The 23,945-nt window shown below is 35.1% G+C and overlaps 1 protein-coding gene across 4 annotated transcripts in view; it reads left to right on the top strand.

Moving 5' to 3' along the window:
- The window catches only part of LOC145266528 (uncharacterized), a 91,629-nt gene that overhangs the window by 9,880 nt on the left and 57,804 nt on the right, over nt 1-23,945 (top strand). For all 4 annotated transcript variants that reach the window (XM_080122288.1, XM_080122287.1, XM_080122286.1 and 1 more), the window contains exons 2-6: nt 5,809-5,980; nt 9,195-9,302; nt 10,653-10,815; nt 17,796-17,933; nt 18,904-19,044. In XM_080122288.1, the coding sequence (XP_079978414.1) occupies nt 5,823-5,980; nt 9,195-9,302; nt 10,653-10,815; nt 17,796-17,933; nt 18,904-19,044 (708 nt within the window). In that variant the 5' untranslated portion in view covers nt 5,809-5,822. The remainder of the gene's footprint in view (nt 1-5,808; nt 5,981-9,194; nt 9,303-10,652; nt 10,816-17,795; nt 17,934-18,903; nt 19,045-23,945) is intronic.

The following is a 23,945-nucleotide window of genomic DNA, read 5'->3' as shown; positions in this document are numbered from 1 at the left end:
TATTTATTTTTTTTAAACAAGCACAAAAGTGTCAATTTTAGCTATTTTAACCTAAAAGCCACCTCTAGGGGTACAATTGGAGTTTTCCCGGAAAATCTGTTCTGTTACTTTTTTTTACTCATATCATGTTTAATGTTTGTGCAAAATTTCCAAAAATTCCAAGGCATAGTTATTGACTGAATAGAGGTTCGGGTTGGTGTTAGGGTCCTAAGTAATTTACAATTGTATCTTTTGGTCACCCACACTGAGAATTGAACCTTCAACCTTCAGGAGATTATTACTTTTACAATTTTTTTCAAGTACTCTAACTACTGCGCCATGGGTCCATCCAAATTCCCGAATTTGACAGAAAAATACTTAAATCATTCGTTGACATCTATGCTGATGACACGACCATCTATGGCAACTCATCAAACGCCATAAATGACAAAGTTCTCTCTGATCTTGAGTGCGTAGTACAGTGGGGGAAGAGGTGGCTGGTTACTTTTAATGCATCTAAAACCAAGCTCCTATCCTTACATCATCAACACTGATCCCCATCTGGCATCAATTGAAATGGATGGCTCTCAACTAGGGGAAGCTCCATGCTTTGATAATCTTCTGGGCTTGACCTTTATTCCTGACCTGAAATGGAACACGTACATCGTCTATTGCCAAGGTCGCTGGAAAAATAGTAGGATCCTTCTACTGCTCCAGAAGATATCTCACTGCTGATGCAATTCTCTATTTATATAAAAGCCAAGTACGTCCAAGGATGGAATACTGTTGCCACATCTGGGCAGAAGCTGCTAAAAACACTCTATCCTGCCTTGACAGAGTACAAAATAGGCTTCATGGCTTAGTGGGGGGATGCCCTTTTCTCTTCCCTGCAACCTCTCTCCCACAGGAGAACCTGTCTTTGTTTTATTGTTACTTCCATGGCAGGTGCTCGTCTGAGCTCCAATCCCTGGTCCCTCCTCGCCGATCTTTCACGAAAAACACATGTCTAGCTGAAACCACTGTCAAAAATGTTCCCCACTCTTTATCTGTGCCAAAACCAAAGCGTAGATTCCATGAACAAAGCTTCTTTCTTAGAAGTGCACGTCTGTGGAACTCTGTTCAGTTTGCCTGTTTCCCACCTGACTACAACTTGGATGTCTTCAAGTCAAACATAAGCAAATTCCTGATGAACCGCCCCCTTAAGTAAGACACTTTATCAAATCTCAACATTAACATACTGTACACGCAATAACCCTTATTCCCGAGTGGCTTCCGGGCCTTCATAAGTGGTGACCTCCTTGTAAAAAAAAACGTTCACTTGTTCGACAAGATACAACTGAAGAAAGTCAGAGGTTACATCGATTGAAATCTTGTAAAAATAACATTCAGGATAAGAGCACTAGTTCAAAGAATCCAAATAATACAGGGGTTCTCAACCAGGGTCCACATGGACCCTAGGGGTCCATGGAATATTTCTGGGGGTCCACAGGCAAAGCAACAAAATGTAGGTCTGCAACAATATTTTGGTGGCCCATGAAGAAAACCAACTCAGAATAGTTTTTATTATTAAAAATTTAATTTCTACTGTAATTTTGTATAGTTTTTTTTTCAATCATTCAAGTTATTTTAACTATAATATTTCTATTTTCCAAGTTTACCCCATTAAATTAGTTTTCATTTAAAAATAAAGCTTAATTATATAATATTTCTTTGATTATTAAAACCTCAAAATTTATATTAGTGAAAAAATAGAAGATTGTCTTATGACCAATAGTTATGAAGGGGTCCACCAAGATAAAAAGAAGGGAAAAGGGGGCCATGAGTAAAAAAAAGGTTGAGAACCACTGAAATAATACAAATCTATTTTATAAAAAAAATAAATAACAAAATAGGACAGACATTTTAACTCAGCGTAACTTTAACTTTATGAAAGGGAAGTAATTGGCACAAAGTTTTAAGCAGGATTATGTGCCTTGGACTGTGTGTAATGAATACAAGAGTGATTACTCCTGATGTAACTATTTACAATGCCTCCCCACGAGACAGAGTTAGACACCAAGGTCGTTTTTTAACGTGGAGAAAAGGTACAAAAATAAAAATTGTCTCAGTCGTGGAGGATTTCTCCTCCACTCTCCACTGAAAGAGAATGAGAAATGGAAGTACCGCATCTGAAGAACAGATGGTATTTATTTGCTCCCCCACCGAGCAAATTAGGCACAAGGCCAATTTTTAATGTGAGGAGTGAAGGGAGGGGGAAAGGAAAAAGGGGACCAGCTCCCGAGAGGTGGGAAATGGGAGCTGGTTAAAGGTCAGGCATGTGGGGTTGCCCCCACATCTTGTCTTTGCTTGCAGCATCTGCCGGAACAGATACTACACTTTGAGCTTGACTCGAAGGTCAAGAGTTATGCATCTGAAGGACAGATACTACACTTTGATCTTGGCCAAAAGGCCAAATGTATATGCGACTAGTTTCGTATCCATGCAAATTAGAAATGTCCTCCAATTAGCATACAATATACAGTACGTATCAGTTTAAAATATGCAAAGATTTTTATATTTATATTTTTGTAACCCAAAAAAAACCCATCTTAAACAATTTAAGTAAATACGATAAAAATGATATGTTAGCCCCCCCCCCCCCCCCCCGGAACAAGATGCACTCAGAAACAAAAGAAATAGACTTAATATAGATAAGATTAGTTTCGTAGCCATAACTTGAAAATGTCTCACTCGATTTTAACCCTAATTAATAAACAATATATAATAATACAATATATAATTCTCTACTTATATAAGAGCCAGGTACGTCCAAGGATGGAGTATTGCTGTCACATCTGGGCAGGAGCTGTTAGGAAGAGCTTATCCTGCCTTGACAGAGTTCAGAATAGACTTCATAGCTTAGTGAGGGGATGCCTTTTTCTTTTCCCTGCAATGTCTTTCTCACAGAAGAGACGTTGCGAGCCTGTCTCTGTTTTATTGTTATTTTCATGGCAAGTGCTCGTCTGAGTTTCAATCTATGCCCCCCCCCTTCACTAAACATTTACGAGAAACAGTTGTCTGGTTGAAAACACTATCAATTTCCCCCGCTCTTTATCTATGCCTAAACCTAGATGTAGATCCCATGAACAAAGCTTCTTTCTTAGAACTGCACACCTGTGGAACTCTCTTACCTGCTTTCCAGCTGACTACAACATAGCCGTCTTCAAGTCCAATGTAAACAAGTTCTTGATGAGCCGTTCCCCTTAAGTGATCCAAATTTACCAAATTTACACTTCTTACACTTACTATGGTATTTGTCCTTTTGACCAATGTACACTCTTTAACTCTTATCCTCGAGTGACCCCGGGCCTTGATAAGTTGTGATTATCTTATAAAAAAAAATTATTTGCTTAGCTTTTCCCCATAAAAAAAAATGGACACCCACAGATTTCTCTGCATCTTCATAAATCTTCCACATATCATCCTTATGCATTTTCTCCCTAAGAACTTTGTTTTTTTTTTCTTAGTATCCATTTTGAACTTGGAACACAAAAAAGAAATTATTTGGTATTTTTAGAAAATAGTAATTAAAACACTAACATTTCTATGAGAAAAATAAATTGTATTTAGAAATAAAAATGACTGAAACTTATCAAACTGCACTAAGAAGAAAAAAACTTCCTGACATTCATAGAAAATGGAAAATTAACAAATGAAGTGGGTCAGGTTAGTAAATTTGGTGTTTTTTTTTTTTTAAATCCACAGAGATTCAGAAAAGTGATAAAAAAATTCAAATATATAACAAATGAATGTTACCAAAGGCAACATAAGTTATTCTTTTACCTAGCTGGATAGGTTTGTGGTGTTTTTATTTAATGTAAACCCATACACAAGCACAAGAAAAGTGGCCACATAACGAATACATTGAAGGAAATATTCAATGTTGATTGTTTCTCCTGAATAAAACAAATCTATAAAAATGTATTGAAGATTTTTATTTTGGAAAAAAATGATTGGCAAGATGAATAAAATCTTGGACTTTTGAATATAGTAAAATTATTGTTCATTTGTGTATGCTCTGTTGTTATATCTTAACAAATCTCGAGCTTCTGATTTAGAAAAGATTGGTATACATTAGTGTTGGGACGATTAATCTTCGGAATCGGGATCTGAAAAATTGGAACTTGTTGGGGTATCAGATTGGAAAAATTTGTGCCTATTTTCTGATGACATAAATGATTCTTTTAATTGTTTTTTTTGTTTTTTTTTTTATCTGATTTTGTTAAGTAGTAATAATGAAATAATAATTATTTATTGATTTTAACTAATAGTAAAACTAAAATCTATAGATCATCCATCACAATTGTATTTTTACATTTGAGAAAATATCTGCACATTTAACGTGTTTTTATGGTAATCGGGGAAGAATTAATAACTTTAACTTGATAGTTAAATATTTAGAGATTTACAGAAATTGGGAATTTAGTATGGAATCAGTAATTGTATCGGAATTGGAGAAAAATATTGGAATCGTCCCATCACTCGTATATACCCTTGGTTTTACTTTAAATTCAATATTTTAAGTTTTGAATTTTGCTACAATAACGAAGAAGAACCCTAAGAATAGTGCTTATCTCCCCTTGTATCAAAGTACAAAGTGCTTATCTCCCCTTGTATCAAAGTACAAAGTGCTTATCTCCCCTTGTATCAAAGTACAAAGTGCTTATCTCCCCTTGTATCAAAGTACAAAGTGCTTATCTCCCCTTGTATCAAAGTACAAAGTGCTTATCTCCCCTTATATCAAAGTACAAAGTGCTTATCTCCCCTCACATCAAAGTGCAGAGACCACTCAGGGTTAAGGGAACCCATACATAATAAACCCATCAAAATGGATCTACAAGATAGTCACATATGCATATATCAAATGCCAGAAATTACAAGTAGAACCTTGCCATCTCATCCACCTAAACTCTTGATTTAAAAAAAAAAAAAAAAAAATTCCTTAATCTTCGATTTAGAATTAAAACATGAGATTCTCATATATTCCAAGAGCGAGATTCACATGGCTTCTGATTTTATGATTTATCAACTTTTTATGGCAGTATTCACATACCATCTTGGTTTAAAAAAAAATGGCTGGTGGTGGGAGGGGCAGGGAGAAAAAGAATAGAAAATATTTATTAATATTAATAACTTTATCATATATATAAAAGTGAACGTGTCTGTGTACATTTTCCTACGCAATAACACTGTCAATCTTTAGTCTACAGACTCGAAATTTGATATACAGGGTACTGAGATTTGGGAAAATCTTCGTGATTGGTTTTCGGCCAGAAATTTGGTCAAAGTTCAATGATTTGACCTTTGAGAACTCTACCAAACTCCTCTGCCAATTTTGGTTCTAAACATTTGAAATTTTAGATATAGGTTCCTTGGACATGGGTCTAACTTAATAACTTGATTTGAGCCCAAAACAATAAATGTTAAGGAGTCATAATAGGGGTCAAAGTTAAAAAAAATTGACCGCTTTCTTTTTTCTTTTTCTTTTTTTGTTCAACATACACGTCTAAACACCCGGGCAACGCCGGGCTAAAATGCTAGAAGTTAAATATTTAGATACTTATTGGAATCAGAATCAGGAATTGTATCAGAATCGGGGGGGGAAATATTGGAACAGTCTCATCACCAGTATACATAAAGAATAGAAAATAAGCATACATTTTTGTAAAAAAGAACATATATATATCGTATATTTATAACAGTATTCACACGCCCGGCATCATATGTTAATATACTGCTGGTCAATCTGTCTGCCGATTATTTATATATTTTTTTTTGTTTGATTTTCAGCATGATTATCGCAGATGGGTGTGAAAGGTCGAAAGTATTTCTCTCATCTTGTCAGAAAATTCACAAGTAAAAGTTTCCTCTTCCTCACATTGTTCGTCCTAGTTGTCGGTAACGAATATGTCATGCATTTCTGGCAGTACATGCGATGGGTGCCTGTGCCACTCGATGAAAGGTATATGCAATTTTTTTAATTTCAAATTTTCCGGAAAACCTTTTTACTTTTTTCACAACCTTATTTTTTAATTATCTTTTTAACTTGGTATTTTATTTTATGTTTTATTATCTTATAAACTTGTTATTTTAATTTATTTTTTATTATCTTTTAAACTTGGTTTTTTTAATTTATTTTTTATTATCTTTTAAACTTGGTATTTTAATTTATTTTTTATTATCTTTTAAACTTGGTATTTTAATTTATTTTTTATTATCTTTTAAACTTGGTATTTTAATTTATTTTTTCATTATCTTTTAAACTTGGTATTTTAATTTATTTTTTATTATCTTTTAAACTTGGTTTTTTAATTTATTTTTATTATCTTTTAAACTTGGTATATTAATTTATTTTTTATTATCTTTTAAACTTGGTATATTAATTTATTTTTTATTATCTTTTAAACTTGGTATTTTAATTTATTTTTTATTATCTTTTAAACTTGGTATTTGTATTTATTTTTATTTTAAGCTTGGTATTTTAATTTATTTTTATTTTAAGCTTGGTATTTTAATTTATTTTTATTTTAAGCTTGGTATTTTAATTTATTTTTTCATTATCTTTTAAGCTTGGTATTTTAATTTATTTTTTATTATCTTTTAAACTTGGTTTTTTAATTTATTTTTATCTTTTAAACTTGGTTTTTTAATTTATTTTTTATTATCTTTTAAACTTGGTATATTAATTTATTTTTTATTATCTTTTAAACTTGGTATATTAATTTATTTTTTATTATCTTTTAAACTTGGTATTTTAATTTATTTTTTATTATCTTTTAAACTTGGTATTTTAATTTATTTTTATTTTAAGCTTGGTATTTTAATTTATTTTTTATTATCTTTTAAACTTGGTATTTTAATTTATTTTTTATTATCTTTTAAACTTGGTTTTTTAATTTATTTTTTATTATCTTTTAAACTTGGTATTTTAATTTATTTTTTATTATCTTTTAAACTTGGTTTTTTAATTTATTTTTATTATCTTTTAAAGTTGGTTTTTTAATTTATTTTTTATTATCTTTTAAACTTGGTTTTTTAATTTATTTTTTATTATCTTTTAAACTTGTTATTTTAATTTATTTTTATTATCTTTTAAACTTGGTTTTTTATTTTATTTTTTACTTTTTTTTACAATCTTGTTTTTTTTTTTTAATCATTTTAAACTCGATATTTTTTTTATTATCTTTTTAAGCTTGATATTTTATTTATTCTGAAAGGGGTTGTAAGTTTTCAGTTTTCCAATTTTTTAGATGAGGATTGATTAGTTGCATTCTTCAGACTGCTGTTCTCATTTGCATGTTATTTTCACATTTCGGTCGATGTAATCTCCCACCTTCTTCAAGTATATCTTGTCAAACTTGGAAGTCTTTCTGTCAGACTTGGAAACCTGCACAGAATCTTGAATGAAACTCCTTATTTAATCCATATGGGTACCATGTTCTTGTTCTATCAGCCATGCCCGAATAGGAGTCTTGAGATAGAAATAGATCTGAGTTGTACCTAGAACCTTATTTGTAGCGTAATGGATAAAGTACTAGGTAAATTCAGTTATGAGTTACTCTTCTGGAGGTTGATGGTTCAATCCTCAGTAAGGGTGATACTATAAATACAAGCGCAAATTAAGACGTCTACCTGGTTATGAATTAAATAAAGGGTTCCTTTTAAGTTCTCTGCGGACAAAGATTCCTGAGTTAATTTACAGACAGAAAAGTTGTGCAAATAACATTCAAAATGACAACGATTGTCCGAAGAATCCAAATAATACAAAGTTTTCAGTCGTTGCGTTTTGAATTTGAAATTAAAGAGTTTGGAGAAAACTGCCATTTGAAAATTTGAAAGACAAAAAAAATACACAATTTTGTTTTTTAAAAAAAAAAAAAACAACTTTTGTTATCAAAAATGAAAGCAAAAAAATACAAAAGAATGTTCATAGTAAATTCCCCCTCCTTCTGCATAAAAAATGTTCATAGTAAATTCCCCCTCCTTCTGCATAAAAAATGTTCATAGTAAATTTCCCCTCCTTCTGCATAAAAAATGTTCATAGTAAATTTCCCCTCCTTCTGCATAAAAATTTGTGTTTGCCACGAAACATTAAATGAAAAATAAAACACAATTATGCTAAGTGTTTTTTATTTTTGAAATTTTTATTATGATTTCTATTTATTTATTTTACTATTTTCTATTTTGATCTTCATCGATGCTCAGTATAATCCGGCGGTTGACAAAGCTGAGCTGACGCTTGGATACGTCAGGTTCAAAATCTGCACAAGTACCATTGTGTTTACTTCTTGATGATATAAGAAAAAAAAATATAATAAACGGTTGCCCAGCCCCACCCTACAGGAAAAAAATGGTTCATCAAAATAAAAAAAATAAATTAAAAAAAAAAATGTTTACTTTAAATTAGTTACAAAAACTAAAAAGAACAAATGTAAAAAAATAATACATGAAAAACACTTAGTGTTTTTTTTTTTCTTAACCTTTGGTTAAAAAAATTTGAAAACCACAAAAAAAATTGGTTTTCTTATTTTGTTCAATTTTGTTTGACAAAAAAAAAAAATGGCTGTAAAATAAAACTTGTTCATCTTTTTTTTTTTTTCATAAAAACTGTGTCTAAAATAACTGGATTCGGCATCAAATAACCCATAATGGGTTTATATGCTGTAAAACAACCAAACAAAACCCAACCACAGTCGGTTTCCAGTTGCATATATATCTCGATGACATTAGTTTTTAAAAATGTTTATTTTATAGGGAGATGCTGCTGTCAGAATTCCTGGTAAATAATAATAGTATTAATCCAGTGTTCCTCCTTTCATTTTGAGATGAAAAGTTATGATGAAAAACTCAGATTCAGTATATTTTACACAGCAATTTTAGTACCTCATTGGTCCGTTCTTATCACCTCTGGCTATAAATATAATCGTTCACATTTTTGTAATCATACCCTGATATTATGCCAAAAATATTGCAACAGTATTTAAAAAAGATACAATTTATAAAAGAATCCGAAATTCCCTGATTAATGTTGAATTTTCCAAACACGTGTAAAAATTTCAAGAATTAGTAACAGTTATATTAACATAATATTGGTGTGATTTACCCAGTACAATTATGGCAAAAAATATTGCAACAATTATTATTATTATTATTTTTATTTTATTTTTTTTTCTTAGGGGTGAAGGTGATATGGTGCTGCTTTTAGTGTCTGATCCACAAATCCTGGGCTATCAAAGGGAACCATCATTTCCAGTCGGATATTTCACACGATGGGATGCAGATAGGTAAGGCATTCTTTTTTCCTAGATTCACAAGTATTGAGGCCAATTAATGTAATAAACTGTTTAAATATTTAGAAAAAATGCGTTGTTGGAAATCTAATATATAAAAGGCTATATGTCTGTCTGTCTGTCTGTCTCCATATTCTAAATATCTATCTCTTCTATTGGATTTTTTATGGACGTTCTTTTATGGGTTTTTAGCCAGTTAAACTAGTTTTTAACGGGTCAAGCAACGTTTATAATTTATGAGCCAATTTGTTTTTATGAAAGTGTACTACTTATGTTACTTGGTGTTTTTTATTCTTGAATGCTGTCAAAGGGAATAATTTGCAACCTATTCTGTAAATAAAATCTTTTCTTCATTTTAAGCAAGCGATCTTTCGACTATTCATTTTATTTTATTTTATTATTGTAGGTATGTGTGTGTTGGGAGGGGGTAAATCAGAACGAAAAGGAAACTTAACAATAGCGATTTTAAAAATGGAAAAAAAAGGGGGGGGGGTGGCAGGTAGGCTTGAACCCGGAGCCCAGAGGCCAATAGGCTGAGCCTGAACACCTGTGCTACGGCGACAGTGGCAATTTAAGAGCGATTAAAAGTGAATCAAGTCAAAAAAAGAGCAAGTGAAAGAGGTTTGATTGATAGGTGGACGCTTAATGAGGTCATCGCGGGAGCGTTACGACGACATAAGCAATGGCTATTCAGCAGTGAATATTTTTAGTGCGGGACAGTTTTTAATAATTGTTTTTTTGGCGGGGGAGGAAGGAAAAGCGGCTCCCCCGTTTATTATTAAGGGAGGAGTAATAAAGCAATTGTCTGATATGACGGCGAAGCCGACATTGACCAAACGTTTAGCTGGATATTCGAATCGAGTTTCGCCTTTTTTTTCTATTTTTTTATTATTATTATACCGAAAAACGAAAGCAACACGCTGCGATCCAAAAATGTGGGATATTTAACATTTCAAAGTCGGGCAAATTAAATAGACAGGTGACCCCCGTTAAGTCGTAGATATGATTTAGAGGTCATATAAAAAGTTTTAGGGAGCGAGCCGAGCGAGTAGCCCCCCGGAAAAAAAGCCTTCTGCGGACATACACAAAAAGTGTACATACATACATACATACATTTTTGCTTTTACATTTATAGATTACCAAAATATATTTATATGAATAAAGGAGAAAGATTTTATTTCATGTTTACAGCAAATTAATGAAATGTTTGTTTTAAATAAATGTTTGGAGTTTTAATATTTAAACTCTTATGTTGAAACCAGGCATTCCAAGATTTCTTTATGCTAAATTTGAAGTTCTATTTGGTAGTTTTATTCATTTTTGTTTACTTTTTGTCAATTCCAGATACATAAGTCGATCATTCAGTATGGCTCACCTGCATACGGCGCCAGATGTGGTAGTCTTCTTGGGCGACCTGATGGACGAGGGTAGCGTAGCAACTGATGAGGAATATGACATCTCCTACAAGAGATTTCAAGAAATCTTTATAGATGCGGCCAATACGAAAGTGAGTTTATTGATAATGGATTCTTGGGTAACATATGAATAAATGAGAAAGATCTTGTTTTGCATATACAACAAAATTATGAATAACATGTCTCTTATTTTAAACTAGCAGGGTACCCGGCGTTGCCTGGGTGTTTGGGGATGTGTATGTAGGAGAGAGTGACCCTGTTTTAATATTATCAAAAAAAAACAAGATGTTAAGAAAAATTGGAAAAACCAATACAAAGCAAAACAGCGAACAAACGTAAAAAAAAAAGGAAATAAAAACATCGAAAAAAAAAAAACAAAAAAAAACTAACGTAAGGCAAACGAACGATGTTAAATGTAAAAATCAAAAAAACAAAAAGAAAACAGAAAAACAAACGTTAAAACTAAAAACCAAAAAAAAAAAACACGTGAAAAATGGCTTAAATAAGCTTGTTTCGATATTAAAATTTAAAAAAGCGGTGGGTACCCGGGTGTTTTTGGGTGTGTGGTCGGGGGTGGGGGTGTTAATGAAAACCTAAGAATAAGCGAAGTAAAAAACCAAACAGAAAAACGAATGTTACGTGAAAAATGGCTTAAATAACACTGGTTCAATATTTAAATTTAAAAAATCGAAAAAAAAAGAACATCTCACACCACGATTCAAACCCAAAACGTTTAGATAATGAACCAACGCTCTAACCAACTGAGCTAGCATGACGTACATGAAATTTAGTCAGTTCTTCAACTATTTAAACTAAATCAGGTCATGACGTCATCTGATGCATGCGTAGAACCAGTCGTCGTCATGAGAGGACGGTTTTTGTTGACCCCCCCTCCCCCCGTAGAAAGTTGTCGATTTCAGGGTGAAAAAATTAACGTTTTTGGCCAATTTTTTAATATTTTTCGGGCGAAGGATGGAGCTTCAATATGATACCAAGTTTATGAATTTTTGTTCCGTTTGTCGAAAGTTTTTAGTGGACACACAAACACACATGCATACATACAAACATACACACATTTTAGCTTTTATATATATAGATTAGCGAGGGAGGGGGAGGGCAGCTTCGCCCGGTTGTAAAATACATTTAAATATAATTTGTCCAGATTTTATATTTATTATTATAGTCGTGATTTAAAAATTTAAAAAGTATTTGGGTGCCATCAACTAGAATCGAAACCGAAAGCAAAACTGTAGCATTCAAAGCTGGTGATGTTACCACTGCACCAACGTGACATGCACATAAACTGATTAAAAATAAACTAAGATGAATGTACAAAATGTATAATGATGTTTTTCAATATTGACTCCTTAAAAACTATTTTAATCGGCTAAAGACCCATAAAAGAACGGTCCATAAAAAATCTAATCCTTTGAGGCCCCTTGCACCACTCTGCGACTTCTAGTTTCGTAAGAGATAGTTTGAAACTATGGAGACAGACAGACAGACACATCGCCTTTTATATATTAGAATATGACATCTCCTACAAGAGATTTCAAGAAATCTTTATAGATGCTACCATTACGAAAGTGAGTTTATTGATAATGGATTCTTGGGTAACATATGAACAAACAAGAAAGATTTTGTTTTGTGTTTACAACAAAATTAAGAATTTCTCTTATTTTAAATTAACTAGCGAGGGGTACCCGGCGTTGCCCGGGTCTTTGTGGGGGTGGGGGGTTTAAAAAAAAAAGTAAGTATGAGGATCGAACCCGAACCGTTGAGGCAAAGTTGTAAATTAAAGTGTGAAAAAAAAGAAAGTGCAACGTTAACCATTGCCCCACCGCGAGATGCTAACTGAAACACGTTTGAATTTATTTAATTACTTGGATTTAGCAGGTGCTCGTTTTAATGCGTTAATGAGGTTAAGTTTGACTGCGGGATAGTATTTACGGCTGAACGCTTTTTTTCCTCGCCCCCAAGATGTTATAGGAAAAAGACTAACCCACATGCGGCAAGTGACAAATATTGAATATTTATCTTCCCGAAATCGAGCAAATTAAATAGACAGGCAAGCTTCGTTGTTAACTGTGAGATATTACGATTTATATGTGATATAAAAAGTTTTAAAAAGTTGTGAAGCGATCGACCGCTTCTCTGAAAGAAGCCTTTTGTAGACATACAGAAAAAGCGAACATACACACATACATACACATATACATTTTCGCTTTTATATTTATAGATGAAGCATTTTAAAAAGTGAACAGTATAAAAGTGTAAACAGAGGTTTTTCTTTTTTCCTGTTATAAGGGGAAATAACCGAAAAGCAAAGAGTTATCCCCCCTGGATTGGAAGGGAGGAAGACTTTTCAAGATGGCTGACACAGCATTTCACATAATCTGTTGCTCTAACGTGTTACTATTTTTCTCTTTAAAAAAATAAATAATTTGGTGTTATGTTAGTTATATTCCGTGACGACCTAACAGTTTTGGAATTTTTTTAGATGAGGATTAATAATTGGTATTATATTTGGACTATTGTTCTCATCATAACCTCCGACTTTCTTAAAGTGTTCTTGTTGAACTCTGGAATCTTCACAGTATTTTGAATGAAACCTTTTTATTTAATATACGAGAATAACATATACTAGGAAGAACAGTCATCAACTATGACTATGCAATCATTACAGCTATGTATCTAGAAAACCTCACCTAGTGATATGGGACAAGAAGGTGAAAGAAGCAGTTTCCGGTGATGACGTCATTTCTCTTCAAATTATGGTGCCAAATGTGTTACGACGAGATTATCCTCATTTGGATTGACAATTGTTTTAATGACAACTAGCGAGGGTTACCCTGCGTTGCCCGGGTGTTTGGAGGTGTGTGTGTGTGGTTTTGGGTAAATCAAAACTCCGGGGGGGCGGGGGGTTTAAATAAAAAAAAAAAAAATGTTTTGGTAGGTAAGTATGACGATCGAACCAGAACCGTTGAGGCAAAGTTGTAAATTAAAGTGTCAAAAAAAAAAAGAAAAAAGTGCGACGGTTTTAACCATTGGGCCACCACGAGATGCTAACGGAAACACGTTTGAATTTATTTAATTACTTGGATTTAGCAGGTGCACGTTTTAATGACTTAATGAGGTCAACTTTTGACTGTGGGGTAGCATTTCATTTAGTGCGGGAATGCTTTTCTCCCCCCCCCCCCAGACGTTGGGGGTAGGGGAAAACATTATAAGAAAAGGCCTAACCTACATGTGGCGAGTGAAAACTGTTGAATATTTATCTTTCCGAAGTCGAGCAAATTAAATAGACAGGCGAGCTCCGTTGTTAAATTTGAGATATTACGATTTACATGTGATATAAAAAGTTGTTAAGCAACCGACTGCTTCTCTGAAAAAAGCCTTTCTTGGACATACAGAAAAAGCGAACGTACATTTTCGCTTTTATATATATAGATAACCTCCCAGGCTTTATTGCTTCCTTTTTATTAGAGTGGATGAGGGATAGGCGCATAGACGGGCAGGTTACTTCTGGTGATGATGCCATTCCTCTTCAAATTATGGTGGTAGGTGTGTTACTACTTGAAATTATCCTCACATAGATTGACGATTGTTTTAATGAGAATATCCTCCCAGGCTTTATAGTTTCCTTTTATTTTTAGGCGCGTAGACGTGGGGTGGGGGGGAGGAAGGGGTTTTACTTCCTATGATGACGTCATTCTTCAAATTTTGGTAGTGTGTTACGACTTGAGATTATTCTCACATGCATTGGCGATTGCTTTAATGACAATATCCTCCCAGATTTTATACGTCTTTTTTTTTTTTATTAGAGTGGATGGGGGATACGCGAGTAGAGAGGGTTGGTAACTTTCGGTGATGACGGCATTCCTCTCTAAATTATCGTGATATGTGTTACGAATTGAGATTATTCTCACATGCATTGACGATTGTTTTAATGAGAATATCCTCCCAGGTTTTATACCTTCCTTTTTATTAGAGTGGATGGGGGATAGGCGAATGGAGGGGTGTGTGTGTGTAAAATGCCGGTGATGACGTCATTCTTCTTCAAATTATGGTGGCAAATATGTTATGATTTCAGATTTATATAGCAGTAAGGAATTTCTTACTAATTTCTTCAAAGCTTTTAACTACCGTGGAATTCCCAAGAGTCCTGCTAGTTATTTTTATTGTTTACTCACTAGGAATAGTCATACAGACCATCATCAAAGATTTCTACGAGAACAACAAATCTCTGAGTGACAACAAATCTCCCATGATTTCCAGTACTCTGCACCTCTTTCGATGCACTTGAGTTATCGTAACAACCGCTTACCATTGATTTCCTGTTGGCAGCGACCATTAGTCTTCACTGGAATTTAGTTGGCAAAAAGCCGCCCCAATGTCCCAGTCTTCTTTGCACTCATCAAGCGGAGGGATGGCTATAAAAGTATAAGTATTGAAATTTGGGAAAATCTTTGTAATCCGTTGTCGGCCAGAAATTTGGCTGTTAAGGGGTCAAAGTTCAATGATTTGACCTTTGAGAACTCTACCAAACTCCTCTGCCAATTTTGGGTCTAAACACTTGAAATTTTAGATATAGGTTCCTTGGACATAGGTCTAACTTAATAACTTGATTTGAGCCCAAAACAATAAATGTTAAGGGGTCATAATAGGGGGTTAAATTTTTTTTTTGCTCAAAATACACCTCCAAACGCCCTGGCAACGCCAGGCTGAAGTGCTAGTTGAAAAATATACAATAAAAAATTAACAAAATTATGCTGATATAAATAACACAATTAGTCTTTGTTTGCACTTTTAATAACAAAATTGAAAAAATAAAAGCTTTTATTTTATTTGAAATTTTTTAACAAATATGTTAATGAAATTATAAAAATAAGTTTTTTTTATTTGAATTTATATAATATTATCTATAGATATAAAAGCTAAAATGTATGTATGTGTGTTCGCTTTTTCTGTATGTCTACAAAAGGCTTTTTTCAGAGAAGCGGTCGGTCGCCTAACAACTTTTTAAAACTTTTTATATCACATGTAAATCGTAATATCTCGGAGTTAACAACGGAGCTCGCCTGTCTATTTAATTTGCTCGACTTCGGGAAGATAAATATTCAACAGTTTTCGCTCGCCGCATGTGGGTTAGAAAAAATGATAGAAAAAAAATGAAGGAACTGATTTGCCTTGTTACTGCTTCCGGTAACACTATGCCAGAAGTTACGAAGTATGTTAGCTGATAATAATCTATGTTACTTCAATTGTATACTCCACCAGACAAGATGAATTCTTGCCTTGGAATTCGGCAAGACCAACAAACTTCAAAAATGTTATACTATCTAATAAATAGTGAATTAAGCAGATAAAAAAAAAATAATCAAATTATATGAAATCAAAGAATATATTTTCCTTTTTTAAAAACAAGCCTGGGTGCCCAACATTGCCCGGGTGTTTGGAGATGTGTGTTGAGCAAAACCAAAAAAAAAACGGTGGCAGGCAGGCTCGATCCCGTACCACGAAGGAGGAAAACAATGTGAAAAAAAAAAAAATCTGACGTCTTTGCTGTTGCGTCCATCGTAAAACCAGAAGTGGTGAACGTCAAAATCATGGCTAGTCAATCGAAAATAGTGGATAACTTGTGAAAATATCTGCGAAAAATGCGACCCGACCCCTCCTTGTAGAAAAGTGTCCAGTTGAGGGTAAAGGAATTAATCTTTGGCTAATTTTTCGATATTTGTCGTCAGAAGGATCGAGGTTTAAAACGATACTGGTTTTATCAGGATCCATCGCCTCTATCCAAAGTTTTTGCGAGACATGATGATCGCAACATCTTGTCAGACGAGTGCCACTCCCTCAGACACTTAGTCCATGAGCCCAAATGCCTGAGGGAATATCTATACAAAGATGATGTTACAGAGTCTTAGCTTTGTCTCTCTCTCAGTTCAAAATGTTGAGATCCAGCAACACGCAAGTACAAGATAGCCAGCAACAAATCAAACTGCAGACCAGCTTAATGCGGGTACTGGTCTCCCGCTTTATGGTTTTGTAAATCAGAGATTTGCTTCTCCTAGAAAGGTTGCCATCACCACGGCTTACGGGAGCCCTCTCCACCCCAACACATATATACATACACACAAATATACACGGTGCTAGTTGGCCGTTGACCCCGATAAAGGGTTCATTCGCCCTTTGAAAGGTTTTGTTTTTAATCTTTCAGGGAGACTAGCCGCCCTCCTCACCAAACAAGTCTGGTGGGGGAACCAGTTTAGTCGCCGGTGACCCGACCATGAGGCAGGTAGTACTGGGTTACATGATACCAGTAGCATATGACATGACCTGACCACATACATACGTACATACATACATTTAAACAGACAGGTGAGATTTATATCATAGACTAGCGAGAGGTACCCGGCGTTGCCCGGGTGTTTTGGGGGAGGGGGGTAAAAAAAAAGTAAGTATGAGGATCGAACCCGAACCGTTGAGGTTCGTAAGTTGTAAATTAAAGTGTGAAAAAAAAAAATGTGCGACGTTAATCATTGGCCCACCGCGAGATGCTAACAGAAACACATTTGAATTTATTTAATTACTTGGATTTAGCAGATGCCCGTTTTAATGAGTTAATGAGGTCAAGTTTGACTGCGGGATAGTATTCATTTACTGCTGAACGCTTTTTCTTCCCACCCCCAAGATGTTATAGGAAAAGGACTAACCCACATGCAGCGAGCGACAAATATTGAATATTTATCTTCCCAAAATCGAGCAAATTAAATAGACAGGCCAGCTTCGTTATTAACTGTGAGATATTACGATTTATATGTGATATAAAAAGTTTTAAAAAGTTGTGAAGCGACCGACCGCTTCTCTGAAAGAAGCCTTTTGTAGACATACAGAAAAAGCGAACACACATACATACATACATTTTCACTTTTATATTTATAGATGAAATTCAATTATAGAATTTTGGAATATTTAATATGTAACGCTTCTCTATCTGTGTCTTTTCCTCTCTCCTTATCCCTCTCTATATATCCTAGGACTAACCCTAACCCTCATATCTTCTCTGTAGAAAATCTACATTCCTGGAGATAACGACATTGGAGGAGAAGGACGAGATTTTCGAACCAGTGAGAAAATTGCTCGATTCGAGAGATATTTTGATTATTTGACTGGATCAGTAAAATACCGGTTTACATCATTCTTCAAGGTAAGTAAAAACAAATTTTACGTGAATATTCATTTTTTTTTTTTAAATTTTTTTTAATTACATTTTCACCTCAAACAAGGCACATTGCCACTTTGGTGTAGGGGGCTACTATCAGGGGCAGTAACTACTGGGGCACTATGTAGGGGTTTGGGCAGCAAGATGTCGGTTCACGTTGCACTTGAACTTCTGCATGTCAGTACAGTTAGGGAAGCAGGATCCTGGAATGGAATTCCAGAGTCTAGCGGTTCTGGGGAAGAAACTACTGGAGTAGAAAGATCTTTTACATCTAGGGATCTCTACTGTGTGGGGGTGGGATTTAGCTGCCTGTCGGGTTTGTCGAGGGTGTCTACGTCGTGGGGGCACAAGTGTCTGCAGTTCGTCAGAGCATTCACCATTAAAATACTTGTAGAACAAGCAAAGGGATGCAATTTGAAAAGAAAAGTCAAAATACTATCACTGCTCTTCTTGTATGGTTGTGTCAGTTCACCCACATCGGCTGATGCTGCCGGATCAGGCTGTCTGTCAGCTTCCTGATTTAAAATGCACCAAACATTGATGTTATTTTTTTCTTTCCCCTTGCTGAACTCAATCATGTCCTGCAAAAGCAAAAACATCTAAAGTAAAGTACACAAAAAATTATTTGAAGATATAAAGAACTTAAAGCATTAAAATCTTTTTCCAAAATTACTGGATTTGGTATTAAATAACCCAAAAAAGGGTTGATATGCTGTAAAACAAAATCACCAAACCAAACTCTATGAATAAATATTTGAAGAATATAAAGACAGTTTAAGCATACAAACTTATTTTTTAATGATATTTCCATTTCACGATTTTCCAGTATTTTAAAAAAATTTACTTTTTTATTTTTTTAATTGGGTTGAATTCTAGACTTACACCCTTTTATATGCATGTAATTCTGATAATATGACTTTAAAAAGAAAAAAGTCACATTTTTATATTCTTTCAGCTGGATGTCCGCTTCTCAGAGCCATTCTTACCGAAGCACAAGAAGGTCCTGCAGGAGGTGGGGGAGGAAATCTACATGCCTTTCCGGATCATATTGAACCATGAATCTATTTCTCCCAAGCTTAAAAGTCATGTATATCCTGTGAGTATAAAGTGACAATTCGAAAACCTTGGAGTTTCCTTTGGAAAATTTCTTGTGGATTTTCCAAAAGAAATTCTAAACAAACCAACAGAATAGAAAAAAAAAATTATTTTAAAAGTAAAATAGTTCTAAAGATAGTACTTTAAGTTAAAGTGAAATTCAAAATGTTGGTGTTTTTTAAACATTTTCTTTTTTTTTTTTTTTAATCGTTCAACTATGAAAAAAATGCATTCTTATTTTTGAAACAGTTAGATTTTTAGAGGTGGTTCCAACAGTAATTATCAGGGATATAAGTTTGGCCTTTATTTATAATCCAGGAAAATCGGATTTTTGCTTAAAATTGTTCGAGCAGGGGTTCCCAACCTGGTGCATGAGATCATATTCCAGGGGATGCAAGAAAAGTTTAGATAAAAAAACAGGGTATTGGCTGTATGTTACTCTTTTGTGTGTGTGTGTGTGTATTTTCCTTTTTTTTCTTTTTCTTTTTTTTTTCTCCTTTTCTTTTTTTTTCTTTTTTTTCTTTTTTTCCTTTTTTCTTTTTTTCTTTTTTCTTTTTTTTCTTTTTTTTATTGCAATGCTCTAACATTTTGCTTTCATTTTAAAGGTTGAGTATTGCTATTAAGTGACCATTAAATACATGGCTGAATAGATTTAATCCAATCCTGTATCTAATTGTGAGTTCAGATTGTTCTAAAGTTTGGGACCTGAACTGAATGTATTTGTTCACGGTATCAAATACATTCGAGCATCAACTGCTGCAGCACTGCCTGGCAATTGGTGTTTATTCAAAACATCTATGTAAAACTCTACAAATTATTACTAGCAGGAAGACCCGACGTTGCCCAGGATTGAATGACGATCAACGAATGTTTCACACTCCCATATTTTTGTCTTCGAAATCAGTGAAATTTTCAATCAAATGGATCGATTGCCTGCTCAATTAGAAACCCATCGTGGTACACCTGAAGGTAACTTCACATCCCTCCCTGCAGTGATTTAGTCCATAATACGTTGTAGTCTATGTTGCACTTTTATAAAATTATTTCTTTTATATATAATGGCTTGAATTAAAGTTTCAAATGCAAAAGTCAAGTATCATGATTTAATTGTGCTTCAAATAGAAGCATTAATTTTGAACGTGTCCCTGTTATATCAAAGAACCTACTGTTAATTTTGTATGCCGGGCCTTTCTGCTTGTGTGGTAATAAAACTTCTCAGATGGACTTGTGATGTTAGGCTGTATAAGATGTTAACATTAGTCAAAATTGCCTGTTCCTTCTTTCATCAGATTATTTCAATTATCAATACTTATCAAAGACATTGATACAAAACCTATCTAAGAACATTGCCAGATACATAAAGTACATTTGTGTGAAATTTCATAAAAATTGGCCCAGCCATTGTAGAATCTATAGGGAACGAAGACACAAAGTTCCTTTTATGTAGTAGTAGTAGTAGAGACTTTTAGATATGTAACATGCTTTATTTGCGCAGCTGTGAGGTCGGAGGGGAAATTTCTTGAGTGCAGATAAAAAAAAAAAAAAAATGGTCGGAAACTACTGTTTTTTGATTGAAATCTACTTTGTTTTTGTCCAGAATCCTCTCTATATTAAAAAAAACAAAAGATAAAGGAAAATCTGTATTAGGTATGTACCAGTAATGAAGCGAAAATAATATATTCCAACAATCACGTAAATTAATCCAGAAGTTTTATTTTTATAAAGAAAATCATTTTTAAGCAATTGATAGAAATTTGGAGGCATTGCAACATAAATTTAATCAGTATGTATGGTTGAGTTATCTCCCCCTTTCTTTTTTTTTTTTTTCAAAATAACCAGCAAGACAATCACTGCTAAAATTTTCTTATTCAAAAACAAAAGTAGGTGCTTGTCTAGAATCACCTCCATATTAAAAACAAAAATAAAGAAAAATCATTATGATGTACGTGTGGAGATCAGGGTTACCGATCTATAGAGGATATGAAACGTGTTCAAAACTCTGACCTTAGATTAATGCAACCAAATTATTGAGTTACATATTCCTTGGCCTTTTGGTCAAGATCAAAGTGTAGGCGCTCGCTCGATACGAAGAAGTAACAGGGGCCATCTTCAACCGTAGCAAGTCTGTTGGCCTGCGGTTGGGGGCCTGGACCGGGGTAAACTCGCTTCCAGGTATTTTCAGCTGGACCGATGGACCGGTCCGCATTCTCGGTGTCTGGTTTGGACCGGGACTTCAGCTGGAAAAGAATTGGTCGGAAGTACAGTCTAAGGTCAAATCGTCAGTAAAGACTTGGATTGGAAGGAAATTGTCCTTGAAGGGTCGGGCGGAGGCGTGTGCTACATACGTCTTTCCGCTCATCCTTTACCGTTTGTCCTTCCTCTCCCTGCAGAACGACTAACCCGCTTACAAGGGCGCCTCGATTCACTTTTGTGGAACGAGGGTAAGCATTATGTCTGCAGAGAGGTCTGTGTTCAAAATCCGAGCGAGGGAGGCCTGGGTCAGCCCAGTCTCTTGTGTCATAGAAACGCCGAGAGATTGGCTTTCCTGGGTCGTTCGCTTGAAGGAGACGCTCCTTGGGTCCCTGTGGTTGAGAACTCGTTTCCCAACCTCAAACCCAACCCTTCGGTAGAAGGTCGTCGTAGACCGAAGGGGGAGTCCAAGTTCTTCTCCGAATGCCGAACCGCTCTTAGAGCTTTGCCGGGGACCAATGTCCTCGATCAGCCAAGGAAGAAACTGTATCGGGATTTAGTGGAGGGGACCGCGAAGGATCCACTTTGTAGGCGGATGGGATGGTCGATGGAGGTTGTCCGTTCTCAATGGCGTTGGGCGCCGGGACGGGAGATTCTGAATAACTCGGAATTCTCCCTGACTTGGCGACTGGTCCGAAATGCGCTGCCCCTCTTCGACGTACTTTTCCGGTATAAAGAACATACCAGCCGCTTCTGTCCGTGCTGTGACGAACGCGAGCCCGAAACAATCGAGCACGCATTTTTTAGTTGCAGCCGGATACAGCCCCTATTAAGGTACGTCGAGGGGGTAACAGCTCGCATCGATGCCGAGTGTCTGCTCGATCTCGACGTAGGAACTTTTGTGTACAACATGGAGCCGCCGTTCCCCAGGGAGGAAAGTTTGGTTTTCCTGGCGATCCTAGCAGTAGCGCGCATGACCATTTGGATCGCGCGCCTCAAGTTGGTCCACGAAGGGACATCTGTTCCTGATCGGGATCTGATCGTTTACTTTAAACATTTGCTTAAAGTAAAGATCAGATGCGATTGGAAGAGGTTGCCTAGAGTGGAATTTGACAAGAGGTGGGTGCACAGCACTAGTTTGTGCATCCGTCGAGGAGCCAAGTTTCAATACGTGTTCCCTCCTTAGGCATGGCATGGGCGGTGCTGGGTCCTACGGAACCCATCCCGCCTAGGTTAGCATTATAAGTTCAGTAAAGTAACTCTTGACTGGTGGTACAAATGAGATCCTGTTCCTGATTTTATTTTTTGGTATTAGAGAACCTCTGAGTCTGCCCAACCCCCCCCTGCTCCTCATCTTTATTTTCTGATGCCCCCGATCATCCCCCTACTCAGAGGTCACCTTCCTACCCCCTCCATCCGTTGCTTTATTTTCTCCCACCTCCATTAAGGCGACTTCCCCAAACCCCATTAGGGATGCTCTGCTTGTTTTCGGTTCCCCGGAAAACAGTGGGGGATCTAGCCACATAGAATAGTACAGGGGGGGTCTTACTAACAACACATTAGTAGATTTTCCTTATTTTTGAAATGAACATTTTCATTAGTTTTTTCCCACTCCACGAACATTTTATGCCAATTAATTCAAGAACTCTTTCTAATGAAATCGAACTTTATTTTCTCACACATACACACACACACACAAAAAAAAAAAAAAAAAAAAAAAAAAAAAAAAAAAAAAATGCACACACAACATACAGAAATGAATATACAAATTGTACATAGTTAAATTTTACATTGAACGCTGGGGTTATTAGTTAGATTAGGATCCACAGAGTGATTGAGGTATTTTGGTAAATGTTGCCAGTCAAGAGTAAGACTTCAAAGTCTCATCTGTTACATAGTCAAAAAGACCCTGTACCCTCCCCCTCCCAACTTCTTGTAGGGCCCTGTGCCTAATTTTGTTGAATTGAATTTTTTGTACGTTTTTTATGTTCAATTTTTCTTTCTCAATAAAATATATAAACAAGATCAAAGTGTAGTATCTGTTCTTCAGATGCTGCACTTAAGATAGTTTGTACCAGTCAATGGAGGGGAAGCCCTCTATACTGGGACAATTATTATTTTTGGTAACCAGAGTGCCCCCTTTTTGCCTACTTTTAGGGGAACTGGTTTTTACCTCACATTAAAAACGGCCTTGTGCCTAATTTGCTCAGTGGGGGAGCAAATAAATACCATCTGTTCTTCAGATGCTGCACTTCTATTTCTTGTTCTCTTTCAGTGGAGGAGAAATCCTTCACGACTGAGACAATTTTTATTTTTGTACCTTTTCTCCACGTTAAAAAACGACCCTGGTGTCTAACTCTGTCCCGTGGGGAGGCATAGTAAATAGGTACATATATACAAGGTATTTTATTTATTTGGAAGAACAACAATAAGAGCATGTGTGCAAGTGCACACGAATGAACATGCATAATGTCGAAGCATTCGTAGTACGAATATGTGTGTGAACTAACAAAGTTCTGAGAAGCTTGTTGAATATTGTTATCTCTAATATAAATCTCACCTGTCTGTTTAAATGTATGTATGTATGTTTGCATGTCTGCCTAAAACTTTGGATAGAGGCGACGGATTTTCACGAGATCGGTATCGTTTTGAAGCTCGACTCTTCAGATGACAAATATCGGAAAATTGGCTAAAAACATTAATTCCTTCACC

This window comes from Euprymna scolopes, chromosome 41 (genome assembly GCF_053919585.1).
Source record: "Euprymna scolopes isolate OS-2025 chromosome 41, ASM5391958v1, whole genome shotgun sequence".
NCBI lineage: Eukaryota > Metazoa > Mollusca > Cephalopoda > Sepiida > Sepiolidae > Euprymna > Euprymna scolopes.
The sequence above is the reverse complement of the archived record's forward strand: the minus strand, read 5'-3'. Positions and strand labels throughout refer to the sequence as shown.